Source organism: Microcebus murinus, chromosome 9, assembly GCF_040939455.1.
Source record: "Microcebus murinus isolate Inina chromosome 9, M.murinus_Inina_mat1.0, whole genome shotgun sequence".
Taxonomy (NCBI): Eukaryota; Metazoa; Chordata; class Mammalia; order Primates; family Cheirogaleidae; genus Microcebus; species Microcebus murinus.
In genome coordinates, this window is record NC_134112.1 from 86,348,222 (window position 1) to 86,367,602 (window position 19,381).

Consider the following 19,381-nt stretch of genomic DNA (forward strand, 5'->3'; position numbering starts at 1 on the left):
GAAAAGTTTCTTCCACCCACTTCCCCAATATTCCGTTTATGGAGGAGATTCTGTTTCCAGCTGCTACCAGCTGTGGTGCCCTAGTGATGGTTCTGAAATGGCAAAAGTGTGAGAATCACCTGGGGAGCTGGATGCTGAGCCCACCCCGGTGGATTCAGACCCAGTGTTTGCGAGGCAGGGCATGGGCATGTATATTTTTGACAGTCTCCCCAGGTGACTCTGACATACATCAAAACTGACAAAACTCTGGCCGAGGTTATGCATTGTCGTGCAGCAGAACTGAGCTCAGGGGAGAGCGAACCCAGGGGAGACCTCCCATTCTAATTCATCCGAAACCCCAGCACCGAGCACCTATTGGGGCTGAACTCTGTCTGTGCCAGGCACTGGGGGTACAGAGGTGATGAAGATGCAGCCCCTCTGTTCAAGAGCTGGCAGGGGACTGGGGAGCAGACCTCCCCCAAGTGGCAAGGTGAGCGAGCACCTGATGGAGGGTTCCACCGCTCAGGTAAGAGGCCCTGGCACCTGTCTCTGGCTATTGCGTATCAGTCCCAGAATCACCTCACTTTGGAAAGGGCTCCTGGTTTGTAAGCTCAGATGTGACAAAGGATGACATAATGATCATCTTCAGAACCCACTAGATGCAATACAAGGCAAACCCCATTCTGCCTCTCTGTTGTCAGAAGACTTCTTGCTTTCACAGGTGGTAAAGTACATTGTCCTCTTTCTTTTTGAAAAGACCTATTCACAGAAAAGTTCACAAATCTGAAGTGTACACCTTGAGGGATTTATTTTCATATGTATACACGTGTGTAACCACTACTCAGGTCAAAGAGGAGTCATTCTTAAGGTAGCAAAGACCTCACAGGGTGGGACACATACCTGTCCCACTTTGAACAGACAGTAAAGCCAAGATCTCAGGCTATGGCTCTTCTCCTTGGCCACGCTTGGAATTAACAAGTGTCTGGTGCATACCTGCAATGTGCTGGAAACTTCCTGAGGTAAGTCCCAGTGCCCCTCAACTGTAAATCCAACATGAGTGACTTGTGATTTTAGGAATCAAGCTTCAGTAACAGATTTTGTGTCTTCAGTGATTTATTTTGTATCTGTTATTGATGATATTCATTGGTTTGGGTCCCTCCTATCTATCTCCTGCAATCTCCCTTCCTTTCCCTTTAATATTGTATTTTTATTATTTAGGGCAAAAAAAAATCCATATTACATTGCAGCTTATAATGGCGACCCTTGAAGAAGGCAGTGACCCCGGTGGCAAACCAATGCCCGGGCCACCAGAGCAGCTACAGGAGCTCGAGCCGAGGGTGGCCCGAAGACGCCTGTCCCAGGCCCGCCACCGAGCCACTCTGGCAGGGCTCTTCAGCAACCTCAGGCAGACCGTTTACTCCCATTCTGATCTCACCGCCTCAAAGGTATGGGGACCTGGGTGTGGGGAGGAGATGTTTCCACACGTGATGGGACCGTGCTGCAAGGTGGGGACTGGCCTGGAGCTGCCACCCCTGCTGCGTGGCAACAAATACCTTAGACCAGGTAACTTAAAAACAACAGAAATTTTTGGCTTACAGTTCTGGAGGCTGGAAAGTGCAAGATCAAGGTGCCAGCAGATTAGGTGTCTGGTGAGGGCCTGCTCTCTAGTTCATAGATATGGCTTCTTGCTGCTTCCTCGCATGATGGAAGGGCAAACAATCTCCTTTGGGCCTCTTTTAATAAGGACATTAATCCCATTCATGAGGCTCTGTCCCCATGACTCAATCACCTCCCAAAAGGTCCCACCTCTTAATATTATCACACTGGGGATTAGGTTTCAACATATGAATTTTGGGGAGGATACAAACATTCGGACCATAGTAGCCAGAGAATATCTTCTTACCCTAAGAACAAGACCAAGATTCTGGCAATCACTTGGCCCTGGGTTCAGAGTCCTTGCTGACTCAACAGCATAATCATGAACCCAGCACTAGGCAAAGCAGAATGTGTAGAAGCATTGTGGGGACTTGCTCTGAAAGCAGTGTTCAGAGTGTTCTTGCAATCGACTGTGTTCTCCAGTAGCTGCTGTTCCCTTCACCTTCTCTTTCTCTGGGTTGGCAGATCACTGTGCTTCCAGCTCCCCTCAAGTCTCCTTTTTAGGCACCAGCCAGAATCCCTGGCAATCTAGAATGGCAAAACTCAGGGTACCACCCCCTAGCTGCTTTGGGTCCCCCCGACCCCCCACTGCCCAAGCAGTCTGGCCACATCTCCCTGTGGCAGTTCCCTGAACAAGGCCTGCCTCTCCCAGCCTCTGTGTCTTTGCTCACGCAGTTAGCTCTGCCTTTGAGGTTCTGGGCACACTTCAAAGCTCGGCTTGGCTCACTCTGCTCAGCTGTCCTGCTCCACAGAATCTTCTGGATCCCTCCAGTTGGAATATTCACTCCCCCTTGTATATTTCTACAACCTTTTGCTTTTAGCCCTTGTTAGCACTTACTTAATTCTATCTTGTGTTATGAGGAGTTGTTTTCACACTTTTCTTCCCTGTTAGAATGTCTCTGCACCCTGAAAGCAGAGACTGTCTTATGTACTCTGTATCCCTGGGGCTCAGCACACAGCTTTGCCCTTGTGCATATCGGAGGAATGTATATAACCCCTGACAGATATAGGTAGTCAGCCTAATCAATGACACTTAGCATTTCTTGCTTTTGAATAATCTTGCAATTACCATTTTGACTATAATGTTACATACAAGAAGGAAGGAGAGAAGAAATAAAGAGGGAAGGAAGAAGGTAGTAAAGGAAAGAGGAGGAAAGGGAAAATTTAGAGTTCAAGTTGGCAGAGCCTTTGATCAGTTTTTAGATAATCTGGTGTGTACGCATTTAGCAAACAAACAATATTGTGAGTAGCATATTTAATATTAACTAGGCAGTTGCACATTGTTAAAACTGAGCTGAAGCCTACCTCTGTGCCTCTGTGCAAGCCTGGGGTTGCCACTAGTCCAGACTGTGCCCCCTCAGTCACCGTTTATTCCACCTTCAAGTAGCCTCTGTGGTCATTTGCCTTTGTACAGCACTAATAGTTTGCTGAATGAAGCTTGATTGTTTCCAAGTATTTTGGCATTTCGGTGAGAATCCATTTTTGGATACATGCCTCCTGTGCATCAGAACGAACTTCCCATCCTTTTTACTGGTCAAGGGATGTGACTTTGCATCCAAGGGAGCACAGCCTCAGCCCAGGGACAGGGGTCCTGGGTCCACAAAACCAGTCTCTGCAACGAAGGGCTGGCATTTCAGCATTGTCTCTCTGTCCTCAGTGGCAGATTCTCAATAAGACGAAGAATCACATTCAAGAACTGGAACAAACCCTGGATAATTTGCTGAAGCTGAAAGGTAATAGATCCCTACCTGCCACTTCCCTCTCCCTCCCGGGAGAAGGCTGGTTCAGGTTTTTTATTGAAAACAGAGAGACTGGGTTACACCAAGTCAACATATATTTATTGAAACCCTACTGTGTGCCATACACTGTGCGTGGGCCAAGATTGAGAGTCTTGCACCTGTCCTCAGGAGCCTGCAGTCCGGCAGGACAGGCAGGAGTCACTGATTTCTGATGAGTTCCCCATTGGGGTGTTGCTGAAGGCACCGGGTCTCATCTTCAGAGGCCAGAGGAGAAGCGGGCCAGTCCAGTGCTCTCCCCTCACACCTAGAAAAACAGGGGGAAACTGGGCTCTGGCCTCCCTATCGCTGACCCTGGGAGGGTTCAGGACCCCATCCAAGGTCCACCTGGGCCAGAAAGGCTGAGAAGACTCCACACAGGCATGACTTTCCCCTTTGTGACCCTTGCCTTCAACTCCTCAATAGAATCCTTCAACCTGGCGGATGGGAATGCAAGCAGTTTAGAGGAGGTCAAGGAAGAATATGCCAGTCTGTACTCTGGAAATGATAGGTAAGAGCCAGCTCCAGGAGGGCTGCCCCATACCCACAGCCATGGGTGCCAGATGGTAGCAGCTCACCCTCCACCCTGCAGAACCATCCAGGCTACTGCGCACCCATTTAAAACAGTTTTGTGCTGGAGATAATTCTTTTCTCTTTTATTCTAGTAACATGCATTGAATTTTTTCCTGATTATAAAAACAATCCATGCTTATTATAGATATAGAAAATACAGAAAAGCCCAAAAATATATATCATCTCACCTCGCAAAGAAAATCAATGTTAATTTTGAAAAATATCATCTAGATTTTTTTAATATCCATCTAGTTTTTTAAAAAATGTTGCACATTAGTTTTTAGAGAAATGAGATCATAGTGTTTACATTGTATTATGGCTTTTCCTATATATCGTTTTTTTAAAACCCTCAACTAATGGCTTTATTAGACATACGTATGAAAATAAGGAAAATACAAATCTCAGCCTACTTTCCAAGCCTCATGGGAACCTAAGAAAAGCCAAATGGGACTTCACAGATGAAAAGGAATCGTAGTACACCCGGGTGTCATGGATACTGAAGGGGGAACATTATTAATAATGTCACATTCAAACTGTGAAACAGAAACTGATTTGAGAAATATCTTTCTCGTACTTTTATGCTCTCATGCTTTGTATTTTCTCTTAACACTATCTGGGCTTTTTATGTGCACTGTGTGAGTATTTTCTTTGCTCTGCTGTCAAAGGACAGCCTCACCCCTGCACTGCGTCTTCATCATGCATAGCTGCTTCCATGGCAGCCTGGACGTTGCAGGCAATGGCCCGGCCCCTGTCATCTCAGGGGGCCCCAGTTTGAGTGGCATGTTGTATATCCAGGTTGGCCTCTCATGAGACACACAGAAACAAGCCATCTCTACCCCCTCTGAGAAGGGGACTGCAAACTACTTGCTCTTCAGAGCCCACCAAAAGCCTGCTGAATGAGGGGATGGTGTTTCCTAATGTTTTCAGTAGAGTCTCTTATTGACTTCTAACTTCCTCTCTGTGCTTTTCCATATTTTCCAAAATTTTTTAACAATGAATGTGTGTTCTATCTTAAAGGAAACAATCAGGGGAAAATAATAAATTATAAAAAATTCAGCAAAACTCAAGTTGTAGACAATGTGAAAAAATTCACAAAAGTGTCAAGAAGAAAATAACCACCTGTATAGTTATACAGATAGCTTCGATGACCATTCTGGTCTCAGAGAGGAGGAGGCAGGTGTGGTGCACGAGTGTGTTGAATGCCCCGGGGCAATGCGTTTGTAGCCTTGTTTTCAAAATCAGACTGGGCCCTACCTCACAATCAGCCTGGGAGAGGGTCTCAGTGAAGGAGGAGTCTACATTTGCTTTTCCCAAATGGATAGCTAGTGATCTCAATCCCATTTATTATATAAGCCGTCCTTTCTATACTGCTATAAGATACGAACTTTATTAACATACTAACATCTTATCAATACTTGTATCACTTGCCCATAGAAAAGTGGCTAAATTTCTTTTATAATCATAACAATTAGGGAGGATTTTTTACTACAACAATTAAAACTGTGGCACCAGTATAGGAATAGATTAACTCTATTTTATAATTATTATATATTAATTCATGAATTAAATATGAATGAACTTTAAGTGCCTTTATTCAAGATCATTTGTATTTCCCTTCCTCGAAACCATTTGTAAATGTTTTGCTCATTTTCTTGTTGGGCTGGTGATCTTTTTCATATTTAATTGTGCAAGCTCTTTATATATACAGAGAAATTAGCTTTCTATTATAATAAGACTTGCAAAAAATTTTCCTTTGGTCATTTATAATTTTGTTTTTGCTTTTGCCATGCAAAACTAAAGCCTAATGTATGGCACCTGAGTTTTCGGGAAATACTTAGACTTTTTCTCTGCTCTGAGAGGTTTTTTTTTTTTTTTTTTTTTTTTTTGAGACAGAGTGTCACTGTTGTCCAGGCTAGAGTGCTGTGGCATCAGCCTAGCTCACAGCAACCTCAAACTCCTGAGCTCAAGCAATCCTTCTGCCTCAGCCTCCCAAGGAGCTGGAACTACAGGCATGTGCCACCATGCCCAACTAATTTTTTCTATATATTTTAAGTTGTCCAGCTAATTTCTTTGTATTTTTAGTAGAGATGAGGTCTCACTCTTGCTCAGGCTGGTTTCAAACTCCTGACCTTCAGTGATCCTCCCGCCACTGCCTCCCAGAGTGCTAGGATTACAGGCGTGAGCCACCACGCCCAGCCGAGAGTTTTTGTTTTTTTAAAAGAATTTTCCATCGCTTCTCGGCCTTTTGGCTAAGATCAAGTGGGTGTAAAAAAGAATTTTCCTTTCCTAGTTGGTTAAGTAGGAAAAAAAAAAAAAAAAAAAAAAAAAAAAGAATTTTCCTATGATTTTTTCTGGTAAGCTTGCTTTTTTAATTCAACATGATACCTTGAGGATTATTCCTATAGGTATAATCAATTGTTAAACACAATGTTAGCAATAATATATAATCCAATTATATATGTGTGTAATATATGTGTGTATACATAACATACCCAGGATTACTAACTTTCCAAATTGTGTCATATTCTCTCGTTCTCTTAAAAGTGTCTTTTGCTGTAATCCTAGCTCTCTGGGAGGCCGAGGCGGGCGGATTGCTCGAGGTCAGGAGTTCGAAATCAGCCTGAGCAAGAGCGAGACCCCGTCTCTACTATAAATAGAAAGAAATTAATTGGCCAACTAATATATACAAAAAATTAGCCGGGCATGGTGGCGAATGCCTGTAGTCCCAGCTACTTGGGAGGCTGAGGCAGGAGGATTGCTTGAGCCAGGAGTTTGAGGTTGCTGTGAGCTAGGCTGACGCCACGGCACTCACTCTAGCCTGGGCAACAAAGCGAGACTCTGTCTCAAAAAAAAAAAAAAAAAAAAAAAAGTGTCTTTTGAAGAGCAGAATTTTTTAATTATAATGAGTCCAATTTATTCTTTTTTTATTTCTATTTATTTATTTATTTATTTTTGAGGCAGAGTCTTGCTTTGTTGCCCAGGCTAGAGTGAGTGCCGTGGCGTCAGCCTAGCTCACAGCAACCTCAAACTCCTGGGCTCAAGTGATCCTCCTGCCTCAGCCTCCCAAGTAGCTGGGACTACAGGCATGTGCCACCATGCCCGGCCAATTGCTTCTATATATATTAGTTGGCCAATTAATTTCTTTCTATTTATAGTAGAGACGGGTCTCGCTCTTGCTCAGGCTGGTTTTGAACCCCTGACCCTCGAGCAATCCGTCTGCCTCGGCCTCCCAGAGAGCTAGGATTACAGGCGTGAGCCACCACGCCCGGCCTTATTCTTTTTTAAAATAGATTGAGCTTTTGGTGCAAACCTAAGTATTTCATAGTTTTTGGTGCTATTTTAATGATACTTTTTAAAATTTCCATTTTCAATTGTTCATTGCTAATATACAGAAATACTATTGATTTTTATATATTGACCTTGTATCTTCAACCTTGCTAAATTCCCTTCTTAGTCCTAGTCACGTTTGTAGATTCTTTGAGATTTTCTACGTAGATAATTACATGGTCTACAAATGAAGACACATTTACTTTTTCCATTCCAATCTGTACATCTTTTATTTCTTTTGCTGACTTTATTGGAATGGCTAAAAGCTCTAGTATGATTTTGAATAAAAGTGGTAAGGGTACACATCCTTATCTTATTCCTGATTTTAGGGGGAAACAGTCTTTTACAATTAAGTATGATGTTGTAACAGCTATGAGAGTTTTTGTAGATATCCTTTATCAGGTTAAGAAAGTTTCCATTCTTAATTTGCTGTGAGTTTTTATCATCAATGAGTACTGATTTTGTCAGTTGTTTTTTCTGCATGTATTGAGATCATACAGTTTTTCTTCTTTAGTCTGTTGATACGGTGAATTACGCTGATTAATTTTCAAATGTTGAACCAGCCCTTGCATTTCTAGGATAAAGCCTACTTGGTCACAATGTATAAACTTTTTTAAGATATATATAGTTGGATTTTATAGAATTGCTAAAATTGCATTGAGTTTCTGCGCCCATGTTCATGAGCGGTATCAGACATTGTTTCTGTTTTCTCCGCCTCAGCCTGTTCTCAAATGGGTTTCCTCTGAACGGCTCCTCCTCCTGGTGCCCAACTGAGGCTGTGGGGAAGGATGCCCAGGAGGAGGAAGAGGAGGAGGAGGAAGAGGAAGACCAAGAGGAGGAGGAGGAGGAGGAGGGGGTGGTGGAGGTGGAGGAGGAAGAGGAAGAAGAAGAGGAAGAGGAAGAGGAAGAGGAGGAAGAGGAGAAAAAAGTAGAGCTCTTACACTCTCCAGGCACTTTGTCACCAGACCTCATGGAATTTGAACGGTGTGAACAACTGGGTGGGGAACTCCCTTCTGTGGGGAAGGGGACAGAGGTTCCAGCTGGGGTGTGCTGCAGCCTGGAGGCATGACTCAGACCAGGCCCTGAATGGAAGCTCCAGAATTTTCCTACAGGAAGGGCTTGGGGATGAGATTGGTGGAGGTGCTAGAGATACAATCTCAAAGCTACATTTGTACAGCACCTACACTGTTTTTACTTAAACTGGATGTTTATTTGGGGTGCCTGCGGGGTTGATGGTGATTATGAGGGATGAATCTCCCCCTCACCTCCCCCAACACGCCCACACCACCCTCCACAACTCTGGCTGGGCTCACAGAGAGACACACGGGGCAGGGCAGGCTCAGACACCCCCGGCACTGCCTCCTCCACAGACTCGGGCCCCCTCAGCCGCCATGGTGGCTTCCAGAGGTGTTGGCCCCCCAGGAGGAAGCTCACTCCACAGCCGAAGGCACAACTTGCAGCCCCCAAATTTAATTTTTCATTAAGTCTAAAGCAGGAGTCATAGCATGCCTGCGCATTCACGGGCTCAGAACTTTAAGGAATTTTCCCATTGGATGAGACATGAGCCGGCCACACCTCTCCTCTCCTCTAAGGGCAGGGAGCTTCACGTCACCAGGCACTGGCAGGACTCGGGGAGGGGCCTCAAAAGCCCCGATCTGTGTCCTCCACGCCTCCCAAGACCGCTCTGCTCTCTAAGGGTCAGGGGCGTGCAGATCAGCAAGGCTGAGCCCCTGGTGGCCGTGGCCTAGGCTGGGAATGAGGGACGGCTTCAGCCACGAGCCTCAGGCCTGAGAGTTGGCGCCGCTTCTGTTCCAGGTATCTCAACTTTTACAAGCAGACGATGGACCTTCTGACCGGCAACGGTATCGTCTCCTCGCAGGAGGTGACGCTGCCCATCGTGTCCGCGGCCATCTCCCACCTGTGGCAGAACCTGTCGGAGGAGAGGAAGGCCAGCCTGCTGCAGGCCTGGGCGCAGATGCAGGCGGGCGCCGCGCAGGAGCCGGCCCGCCCCGAGGGCAGCGTGAAGGACAGCGGCGTGGACAGCCAGGGCGCCAGCTGCTCGCTGGTCTCCACGCCCGAGGAGGTGAGCAGTGCCCCGCCGGCCGGGGCCAGGGCTGTGCGGTTAGCGTCTGGGTGCCGGCTCACGCAGGTTTCTGACTTTCTCAACATCATCTCGGTGACCGCGGGACGGCACTTCTTTTTCTCCTGTTGGTTTCCTGGCCTTTTCGTGGGTATCAGGGAAGGGAAGGCCTACGAGGCTGTCCCTGTCGCATTCTTTTGGAAGCCAGTGACTCGGGTATTAACCATGAAGCAATGTAGCGCTCAACAGCAGGGAGGTCCAGGGCAGGGCTGGGGTCCTCCCTTCCCTCTGCCCATCCTTCCCACCTGCCCACTCCCTACTCCCCGCCCCTGTGGCTGTGGAAGGGCAGCTGGAGCAATAGAGCCACCCCTCTTCCACCTTGACATAGCATAAAACACGATCTCCTATGAAACCTCTTTCTTAAGGGCCAAGGAAGAACTTTTCCAGAAACTTCCACCACCCCTCCTTCCCTCTCATTGGCCAGAACTGGCCAGATTGCCAGCTTACTGAACCAATGACCGGCAGTTGAGAGAGGCTCACCTTTGGACCAATCAGGTCCAGTCCCTGCAAGGCGGTCAGTTTTCTTCCCCCAAGGGTACCACGACCTCTCGGTGAAGAGAAGGCGAGGACGACAGGGTCTGTATAGTACATTGCTCCGCATTTGAGCGCACTGGTTAGGACGGCCGTGGTCTGCAAGGCAGAACATCGGGTGGCATTAGCAGTCGCCCTGCAGTGAGATAAAAGTGGGCCCACCGCTGCTCTTGCGGAATTAGGGGAGCCGCTGAAGATTGCTGCTGCTGCTACGCAGGCCAAGGCTGCCCTCGCTCCTCTAGCGCCAGGGCAGGCCATTCTTTGCTATCGTCACCCCTTGTGCTTTGCGGGACATGTAGCAGCCTAGTAAATGACACCTCCTTGCCCTGGCTTCGCAAAGGCCCCTCGGTGGGTGGTCGCTTTGAGGAGATGGCCATGCTAGTCTCCCGGTGTCTCTCTGTGCAGTCTCAGAGCCAGAGAGCTTCTGACTGCCTCTGCCCCTGGGGAGAGGTACACCCTGAAATGCCCCCATCCTTCTGGAAAGTTCCACAACTATCAGGCCCAAGCTTGGAGAACAACAGAGATGTCACCCAGTCCTGTCCTTCCAGTTTATAGGCCTAGCAAGCAGTGTGACTTGCGCAGGACACCCAGTTTCTGCTTCAGGGATTGTATCTCTTTCATCCCATATTCTTCTAAAATCACTCTGCCCTTTAGTTACCTGTTGATGGTCACCTCTCTATTATCTCCCCTGATGCTTCTCAACTGAATCACCTGTGGATGGAGTTCAGTGAAAAGGCACGTGCCTGGCTCCTACCCTAGACCCGGGGAATCAGAGTCCCTGAGGGTGGGGTCTCAGGATCTGCGTTTTTAAAAAGCACCCCAGGTGGCCGATGCACGTGGGTGTAATTGGCGGGAACTCTCAGTGCAGACGTGGTCAATCAGCTACTGCCTTAGCCCCTCCCCTATGCAGTCATCAGTCCACCAGACTGTGGTTTCTGATCTGTTTCTCCTCTAATGTTGGGTCCACCATAATGGCTCAGGCACAGCCAGACAACTGGTAGCCAAAGCCCTCATAGAGAAGGCATGTGTGAAAGGGTGGCCAGGCCAGGTGTCTTTATAGCCCCAGAGTGCCTAGCCTTGGAGTCTCACACAAAGAAGACAAAAGGAAAATACAGTCATGCGCTGCATAGCAATGTTTTAGTCAGTGATTTATCACATATACAAGGGTGGTCCCACGAGATTATAATGGGCCTACATAGAAACCTGACACATGGCACTTGACGTTGGCATTGCAGATCAAATAGGGGAAATGATTGATGTTCAGTAATGGAACTGGGATATTTCATTTCCATATGAAAAAATAGAAATAAATAAAAATATGCATACCATCTAGGTTTGTGTAAGTACACTCTATGACATTCACACAATGACAAAATCACCTAAGGACACATTTCTCAGAATGTGTCGTCATTAGACCGCGCATGACTGTATATACCAAATGCCTGAGCAACTCCATCAAATTCCGACCGTGTGAGCATCTGCCAGCGTGAACACTTTCTCAAAGGAGCAGATCCAAAGAGAAAGCACGCATAAGCTAATGTCCCCGCATCCTGGAAACAGCTTGTCTGGACTTTTCTCGGGGAGGGCTGTGGGCTGCTGTTCTGGTGTTAAGGGAAGCTGGCAGCAGATTCCCTCAGCTGTGCTCAGGAGCAGGGCTCCGCCTGCACCGCCGTGCCCACGTTTGGGCCAAGCCAGGGCTGGGTGATAAGGGAAGCGGAACAGAGAGTGCTCATGCCTCAGGCAGGGACAAAGCCACAGGTACTCCTGCTGTGGCCTCTGAATCCGCTGTGGTGAACCCGCTGCAGCTCCTGGCCCACCTGGAGAGGTTCTACTGTGGAGCAGTTGCGGTAGAGGCCAGCACCTGGACTCGGGGTCGGGTGTGCCCGGAAGGCACCAGACAATTCTGTTTCAGTTCTAAGAGGCAAGGCCCAGTAAGTGTAGTGGCCACTCCAGAAGGGCCACAGAGCCGGGCCTAGGGTTCCCCTCCCAGGCTGGCTTGTGAGAGGGGTTTGCAGGTGTGAGGACAATGTATGACCTACAACTTTGGTAGGCTGATGGATTGAGGACAGGAATTTAGGTCCTGGGTCCCTGTCTCAGGCCTGCTGGGGAGGAATGTGCAGCTGATGGGCTTCTGGGCCGATGGACACGTGAGCACAGGCCTTTCCTTGGCCCCTTTCCTGGTTATCTTTGAAATGACCAAAGAGATACCAAGTAGGACACCAGAAAATGTCCAGAAAACTAGGAGGAGGACCAGAGTCCCAAGGGGTTGTTCAATTCTGGGGAAACAAATTGAAAGAAGACGAAAAGGGCAGACAGCAGCTCTCTGGGGAAGGGCAGTGTGTCCCAGGGAGGGGTGAGGTGACACCCTGCCAGTACCTGCCAGTGCCCACCAACACAGGGCCAGAGAACTCCCTCGCCTCTCCTTGCAACAACCGCCAATATAAATGGGACATCAGATAAAGTAAAGCATGCCCAGTTGAATTTTTTTTTTTTTTTTTTTTTTTATTTATTTATTTATTTATTTTTTCCTTCGTTCGTTCATTCATTCATTCATGCATGCATGCATGCATTCATTTAATTTTTGAGAGAGAGTCTCACTTTGTTGCCCAGGCTAGAGTGAGTGCCATGGCCTCAGCCTAGCTCATGGCAACCTCAACCTCCTGGGCTCAAGCAATCCTCCTGCCTCAGCCTCCAAAGTAGCTGGGACTACAGGCATGCACCACCATGCCCGGTTAATTTTTCTTTCTATATATATTAATGGGCCAATTAATTTCTTTCTATTTATAGTAGAGATGGGGTCTTGCTCTTGCTCGGGCTGGTTTGAACTCGTGACCTCCAGCAATCCTCCCGCCTCAGCCTCCCAGAGAGCTAGGATTATAGGTGTGCTGGTGTAGGGCAGAGGAATTTGTAGGACAGAGGAAGGGCAGAGGAATTCTTCCAATTGTCGTGAATTTACTTGGGTGGGGCAATGAGCTAACCGCAAACCTTTGCTTCTGGTCATTGCTTGCTTGCTACACCGCTGTCCCAGTTGAATTTTTAATACAAAAATGTCCCAGGCAATGTTTGGAACATTCTTATGTTAAAAAATTATTCATTCTTTATCTGAAATTCAAAGTTAACTTGTATTTGCTATACCTGGCAATCCTAAGTGTAAATCATGTTTCTGTAGCATATTTAATATTCTTTAACAAATGAGGGAAAAGCAGAATGAAAAACTGTCTAAATAGCAAGATTCCAAATTTGGAAATATATGATAAAGTATGCCTGGGAAAGTGACTGGAGGGGGAAATGGATCAATGTGTCAACAATGGATATCTCATTGTTTCTCAGTGATTGTTACTTGCTTTATCTGTTTCTATTTCCCAGAATTTATACAATGAATGTGCATTTCCTTTCTAGAGCAGATAATGTTCAACAACAGCTAACATATTTAGTCATTATTATGTGCTAAGTGGTTCACATGTATTTTCTTAACTCTTGCTGCAGCCCTATGAGTAGGCACTGCTGTGATTCCTGTTTTATAAAGGAGAATTCGAGAGATGAAATCGCTCATCCCATGTCACACAGCTAGTGACTGGCAGGGAATCGGCCCCCCTGAAGCCTAACCCAGAGCGTTTCCCAACTGTAAACTGAGGCTCTGGTCTGTTACATCTTGCCTGAGCTCTCACCTGCTTTAGCAAGAAGAGACACAGTCCCCAGAGCTTCCTGTCCCTCTCAGCCACCTCCGGGGTTGGCAGTTTGTCCTGGGAAATCCAGAGCTTAGTAATTCAGATCCTGGGAAGATCACTGAGCAGAGGCCCTGGGCTCGGGCACACGTGCCCTCTGCCTTCCACTCCGCTCTCCCCAGGAGCCGAGTGCAGATGTCAGACTGTTAAGTTATTTCTGACTCATGCAGTTCTGGCTTTCTTTCAGATCCTTTTTGAAGATGCCTTCGATGTGGCAAGTTTCCTGGACAAAAGTGAGGCTCCAAGTACATCCAGCTCCAGGTGAGGAAGAGGGTGTGAGCAGTATGTGACTGTCATGTGTGAGTGTGTGTGCGCCCCTGCGGGGGTGTCCAGTCTCCTCCACATCTCCCAGGTGGAGAGCCGCACGATGCAGTGGATGTTCTTGGCGATCCACTTTTTTCTGTGATTGGAAGTGGGCCGGTCCTAGGATTGTCCTGGGCATGTCATCGTCTGGGGCATCCTTAGAGCAGAAACTTCTTCTGTCCTAACTGAAGGCCATTGTCTTAAGTGAGATAACTCAGAGACAGAAAGCCAAATACCACATGTTGTCACTCATAGGTGGGAGCTAAATAATGAGTGCACGTGACAGAGAGAGAGGAGTAATAGACACAGGAGACTCGGAAGGACGGGGGAGGGGGAGAGTGGGACGTGTGTGGGAAGGGGTGTGGGATGAGAAATGACCTAATGGGCACTACATACGCTAATCAGGTGAGGGTTACACAAAAAGTCCAGACTCCACCGTTACCCGATATATCCATGTAACAAAACTTGTACCCCCTAAATCTATATAAAAAATTTTTAATTAAAAAAAGACAATAATAATTCTTCCATCCCGGGGCAGGGCTGGGACACACCAGATTATCAGCTCCAGTGTGTGGAAAGGCTTCTGGCCGCTTTCTCAGTGTGTCTTAGTCCTGCTCATCCCTGCTAGGGCTGCTCTCAGTCCATTCTGATACTACATATCATAGACTGGGTGGCTTATAAACAACAGAAATTTCTCTCTCCTGGTTCTAAAGACTGGGAAGGTGCCAGCAGATACAGTGTCTCCCAGGGGCCTGCTTCCTCTCAGATGGCATATTCTGGATATAACCTCACATGGTGGAAGGGACGAGGAATCTCTCTTTTATAAGGGCACTAATCCCATGCATGGGGGCTCCACCCTCATGACCTAATCACCTCCCAAAGGCCTCACTTCCTAATACCATCACCGTGGGGGTTTCAGCAGAAGAGTTTTCAGGGGACACAAACATTCAGTCTGTAGCACCCAGAGTCGGGCAGCCTGTGGGTGGGTCACAGCAGTCGATCTTGGAGAAGTGGGCAGGAGCTCTGAGGCATGGAGAACCGGGCCAACATGGAAGCTGGCCTGTGCCCTGGGCCTGGGCGGGTCTCTGAGCTGTGCAGAGGGGGAGGCTGCGGTTCACGGTGCTGATGGCAGTGGATTGGCAGGAGGGAAGAAGGGATGGCCGGTCCTATGAAGTGAGAAGACACAGAATAGTATCTGGAAAATTTTAAAACAAGAAGCAGCTTGACTGACTCTGACCCTAAGGGGCATTTTCTGAGCGAGAGCTAGTTTAGGACTCAAATTCCCTTGCTGCTTTGCTTGAAAAGCTGTGGTCTTATGCCTGAAGGGACAGGTCCTTCTGATACCTGTGCTCGTGTCACAGCTAAAAGAAGCCTGGACATTTAGTTTTTCTGCATTGGGAATGAGGGTGACATATGTCCTTGTGAGCCCAGCGAATATCTCCATTGCCCTCTGGATGGTCACCTGGGCTCCCGGTTGCCGAGCTGCCTTGGGGCCACAGCCCTTGGCAGAGCTTCAGTCAAACCAGGCATCAGCGTTTGTTCCTCCCTTCCTCCTGCCCCACCCAGGCCTAGACACACTTGGGGAAGACATGGGATTGCTTTGTCCTCTCCAAAACTCTGTGCAGGGTTTCATTTTGCCGAAACTGGCTGGAAGCAGACATTCCTATTTCTGAGCTAGGCTTGGGCTGCAAAGACAACTTTGTCGAGAAGCTGCCAAAGTGTACTTGCCAAGCAGTATTTAGAACTGCTTACCCTGCTCGAAGAACAAAAAAACAACCTATTAAAAATGGTCTTTTCTCCTTTCCCTAGAAGAGGCAGGGGTTGCTGCCAGAGGGTTCCTAAGCTGACTGTGGGACCTCCTCCCAGAAGGAAGTGAGGTCAAAACGCTGGCTGTCCTGCACAGCTCACAGCCGCTGTGCCCTAAGGCCCCAGTCACACGGGGAATTTCCCCTTGTCCCAGGGAGAAAACAGGCCTGCTTTCTGCACCAGGGCTTGAGTCCAGTTAGGCTCACTGAGCAGGGGCATCTTAGGGGATTGAACTCAAAATGTGCAGTGTCTGTCCTGAGTGGCCCAGAAATGCAGGGGATTGTTGGGGGAGGTTGACTCCGAGGGGTAGAGGAAATCTTGCTCCCTTTTTCCAGAGGCCACGGCTGAGAATACTAAATTAGGGAACAAGAGCCAGTCTCACCATAATCTCGATTTTTCCAGAGGGACGCGGACATGACGTTTGAGCAGAGGCAATGCAAACCTTTCAAGAAGAGATCCGTGCTGTTCGAGAATTTTAAAGTGCTTAGTTCACACTGTAATCCAGATATTCTAGCGGGGATGGGATGCAGAGTGAAAGATTAGGATCCTGAACACTTGCTGTCTCTTCCTTCTTTCTGTTGTCAGTTCAATGTTTGCCAGCTGCAACGCAGAAAATCCAGAGGAAAACTTTCAGCTCTATATGCAGATCATCGAGTTTTTTAAAGGACTTTGTTGTGTTAACGCTCAGTTAAAACAGGTAGGCCAGAGCAGAGTGCGGTGAGACCTCTGCCCACCTCCCCTTAGGATGGCAAAAAGGGCTCTTGAGGGGGCCCCCTCGGGACCTCACCCCAATCACACCATGGGGGCCACTGGCAGAGACATCCTTTCATTCTCCCTGGCCTACTCTGTGGATAGTCAAGTGCAGCCTGATGCATCCTGTAGAATAGAAGACATCTGGGGAAACTGAGGAAAGAGACAGAGGGATGTCCTCCAGGGCAGACCTGGACTGGGAGCCCTTTGAAGCTGGGACCTGACCCCAGGGGCCGCTCTTAGCAGGCTTTTATTTGTAAATGTTGTGTGAACCGGTGATGACATCTTTGCAAAAGGCTGGGCTGTTCCATCATCTTCTGAGACCCCAGGGTAATATTTACTGTTAGCTTTTGAAGGATATTAATTTCTGCTTCCAGAAAGCTGACTGTGTCACTGATGGCGGCGTGAGTAGTGGGGTCCTTGGTTAGGGGGTCCACTCCTGGAAGCTTTCACGGGGGCGTGGCTTATGCCTGAGCCACCAAGGAGACAGGCCCTTTCAGGCCCTTTCTCTACTAATATAGCAAAATACACAACCATTTATTTTTTTTTTTATTTTTTTTATTTTTTTATTTTTTTGGAGACAGAGTCTCGCTTTGTTGCCCAGGCTAGAGTGAGTGCCGTGGTGTCAGCCTACCTCACAGCAACCTCAAACTCCTGGGCTCGAGTGATCCTTCTGCCTCAGCCTCCCGGGTAGCTGGGACTACAGGCATGCGCCACCATGCCTGGCTAATTTTTTATATATATATCAGTTGGCCAATTAATTTCTTTCTATTTATAGTAGAGACGGGGTCTCGCTCTTGCTCAGGCTGGTTTTGAACTCCTGACCTTGAGCAATCCGCCCGCCTCGGCCTCCCAAGAGCTAGGATTACAGGCGTGAGCCACAGCGCCCGGCCTAAAATACACAACCATTTATTTTTAAAGGCAAGCTATAATAATAGCAAATGTTTGTCTAAAAGTAATTAAGACACCTGTTCGGTAGGCTGAGGCATAACTTGACCCTTTTCTCACTATTCTTCATTTTCCCCTGCCGGGACCACGTTGAATCCCCCCTTGGACTGAAGAGCCCTTCCCTGCAGCTTGTCCCCGACTCTAGCCAATCTTTGGGCGACCGTTCTTTAGAGAAGCTGTCCCCACTTTATTTTGGACGTGGTTAAATTCGTCTACTTTTCCGAGACTTTGAGAAGATTATAAGAACAGCATGTATTCCCTCCTTCCTTTCTCCACACACGGCAGAAAAGAGAGAAGCAGCAGAGATTAGAGTGTCCGTATAGAGCAGGGCCCCCGAGAACCGCCTTGGCGCCTATTAGAAATCCAGGGTCCTGGTGCCTCAAGCTTTCCATAGAGTGTCGTGAGCGCAGGCCCAGGAATCCGTATTTTGAGCAAGCTGTCCAGGTGGCTCCGGGGCAGGAGGCCTTGGGCTTTGATAGACTCTATTGTAAAGAGGGAAATTTCATCCCCCACCCCAGATTTTACCATCGTACAGGAAATTTCATTCTTGTCTCTACCTTTGCCATTGTCTCCTCCCTGAACAAGGCACCCATGTGATCGTCCTGGGCACCACCTGACCTGACACTCTCTGACTCCCTTTCCCCACCCCATCGGGAAAGCCTGGAGAAGCAGGAAAGGCCTGGTGTGCAGAGGTCGTCCCCTGACCTGGATGTCACCCTTGGGACCAGGTCCCACGTTCGTTAGAAGGTTGACTGGGGTTAGGGATGCTGCCTGTGGCCCGCTGGGATCAACCCTGATCTGCAGGGATAACACATGGGGTGGGGACAGACAGGAAGAGCAAAAACCCAGGAACATACTTTTAGGGGGAGAAGTAATGGAGACTCCTAAGAGGTTGGCTGGGGTCATTTTAAAGGGAATGAGAAACCCTTGCCAAGCAAACACAGTGCTACTTTTTAAAAAATTATCTCCTAATAGGTACCCCATGTATATGTCATAAAACTCAAAACTCATCAAAAGATATACAATGGAAACTTAGTCTCTCCTACCAGTGTCCCTGGCTTGCTACCTGGTACCCTCCCGCAGACCAACTGCCACGATCGGTCTCTTGTGCACTCATCCAAGGATGTTCTACAGATATTTACGTATTTTTTCAAATACAAATAGTAGCCTACTAGACACATTGCTTTGCACTTTGCACTTTTTAAAAAATATATCCCACAGATAGGGAGCTATCTCCTTTTATTAAAAAAAAAAAAACAGCTGCATGGTGTTCCATTGGTGGGTGCACGATGGTGTCGTTCACCATCTTCTATTGGGCACTTGAGTAAAGCTTTAAGATTTCCCTTGTTTTTCTTATGGGATCCTGGAAATTCTCAGGATAGGAAAGAAGCTAGTCCTACTATATCATTTCTAGAGTCACAGAGTGTTGGGTCGAGTGAGTTGGAAATGGGACTAACTGTGTCCTTACTTCCTGGCCAAAGCTGGAGATGAAAGTGCAGCTGAAGAGATGTGGGGTAGAGACTGGAGGAGGCAGGCATGCCCCAGATTCGGGGGCCTTCCTATCTGCCTGGGGCCTAAAGCCCTTGGGTGAAAGGAAACCCCTTCCCCCTGTGTTTTGCAGGAAGCAGCCCTTCCCATTGACGATGAGATGCTCATGTTGAGGTGCATGGAGACCTTTGACGATGAAGATTTATAATGCAGAAAGGCTGAGAGGGGAAGAGATGAGTGAGGATGGGCGGTTCTCAATTTTGAATGTTAGTAGCTTAGATTGTACCTGCCGTGGTCTCTGGGACTATTTGGAATGGGCTTTCCCAGAAGCATTGTGATGGTTTTAGTTTCTGATTATTATAAAGCATAAGAGAAACGTG

At 47.7% G+C, this 19,381-nt stretch overlaps 1 protein-coding gene across 1 annotated transcript; it reads left to right on the top strand.

Annotated features, from left to right (window-relative positions):
* The first annotated feature begins 1,226 nt into the window (after window positions 1–1,226).
* On the top strand, window positions 1,227–19,381 carry STRA8 (stimulated by retinoic acid 8). Its single transcript, XM_020289963.2, has 8 exons — window positions 1,227–1,424; window positions 3,293–3,368; window positions 3,837–3,921; window positions 8,031–8,294; window positions 9,126–9,393; window positions 13,894–13,967; window positions 16,401–16,512; window positions 19,135–19,381. The coding sequence occupies exons 1-8, from the start codon at window positions 1,233–1,235 to the stop codon at window positions 19,207–19,209; spliced, it is 1,146 nt and encodes a 381-aa protein (XP_020145552.2). The 5' UTR covers window positions 1,227–1,232; the 3' UTR covers window positions 19,210–19,381.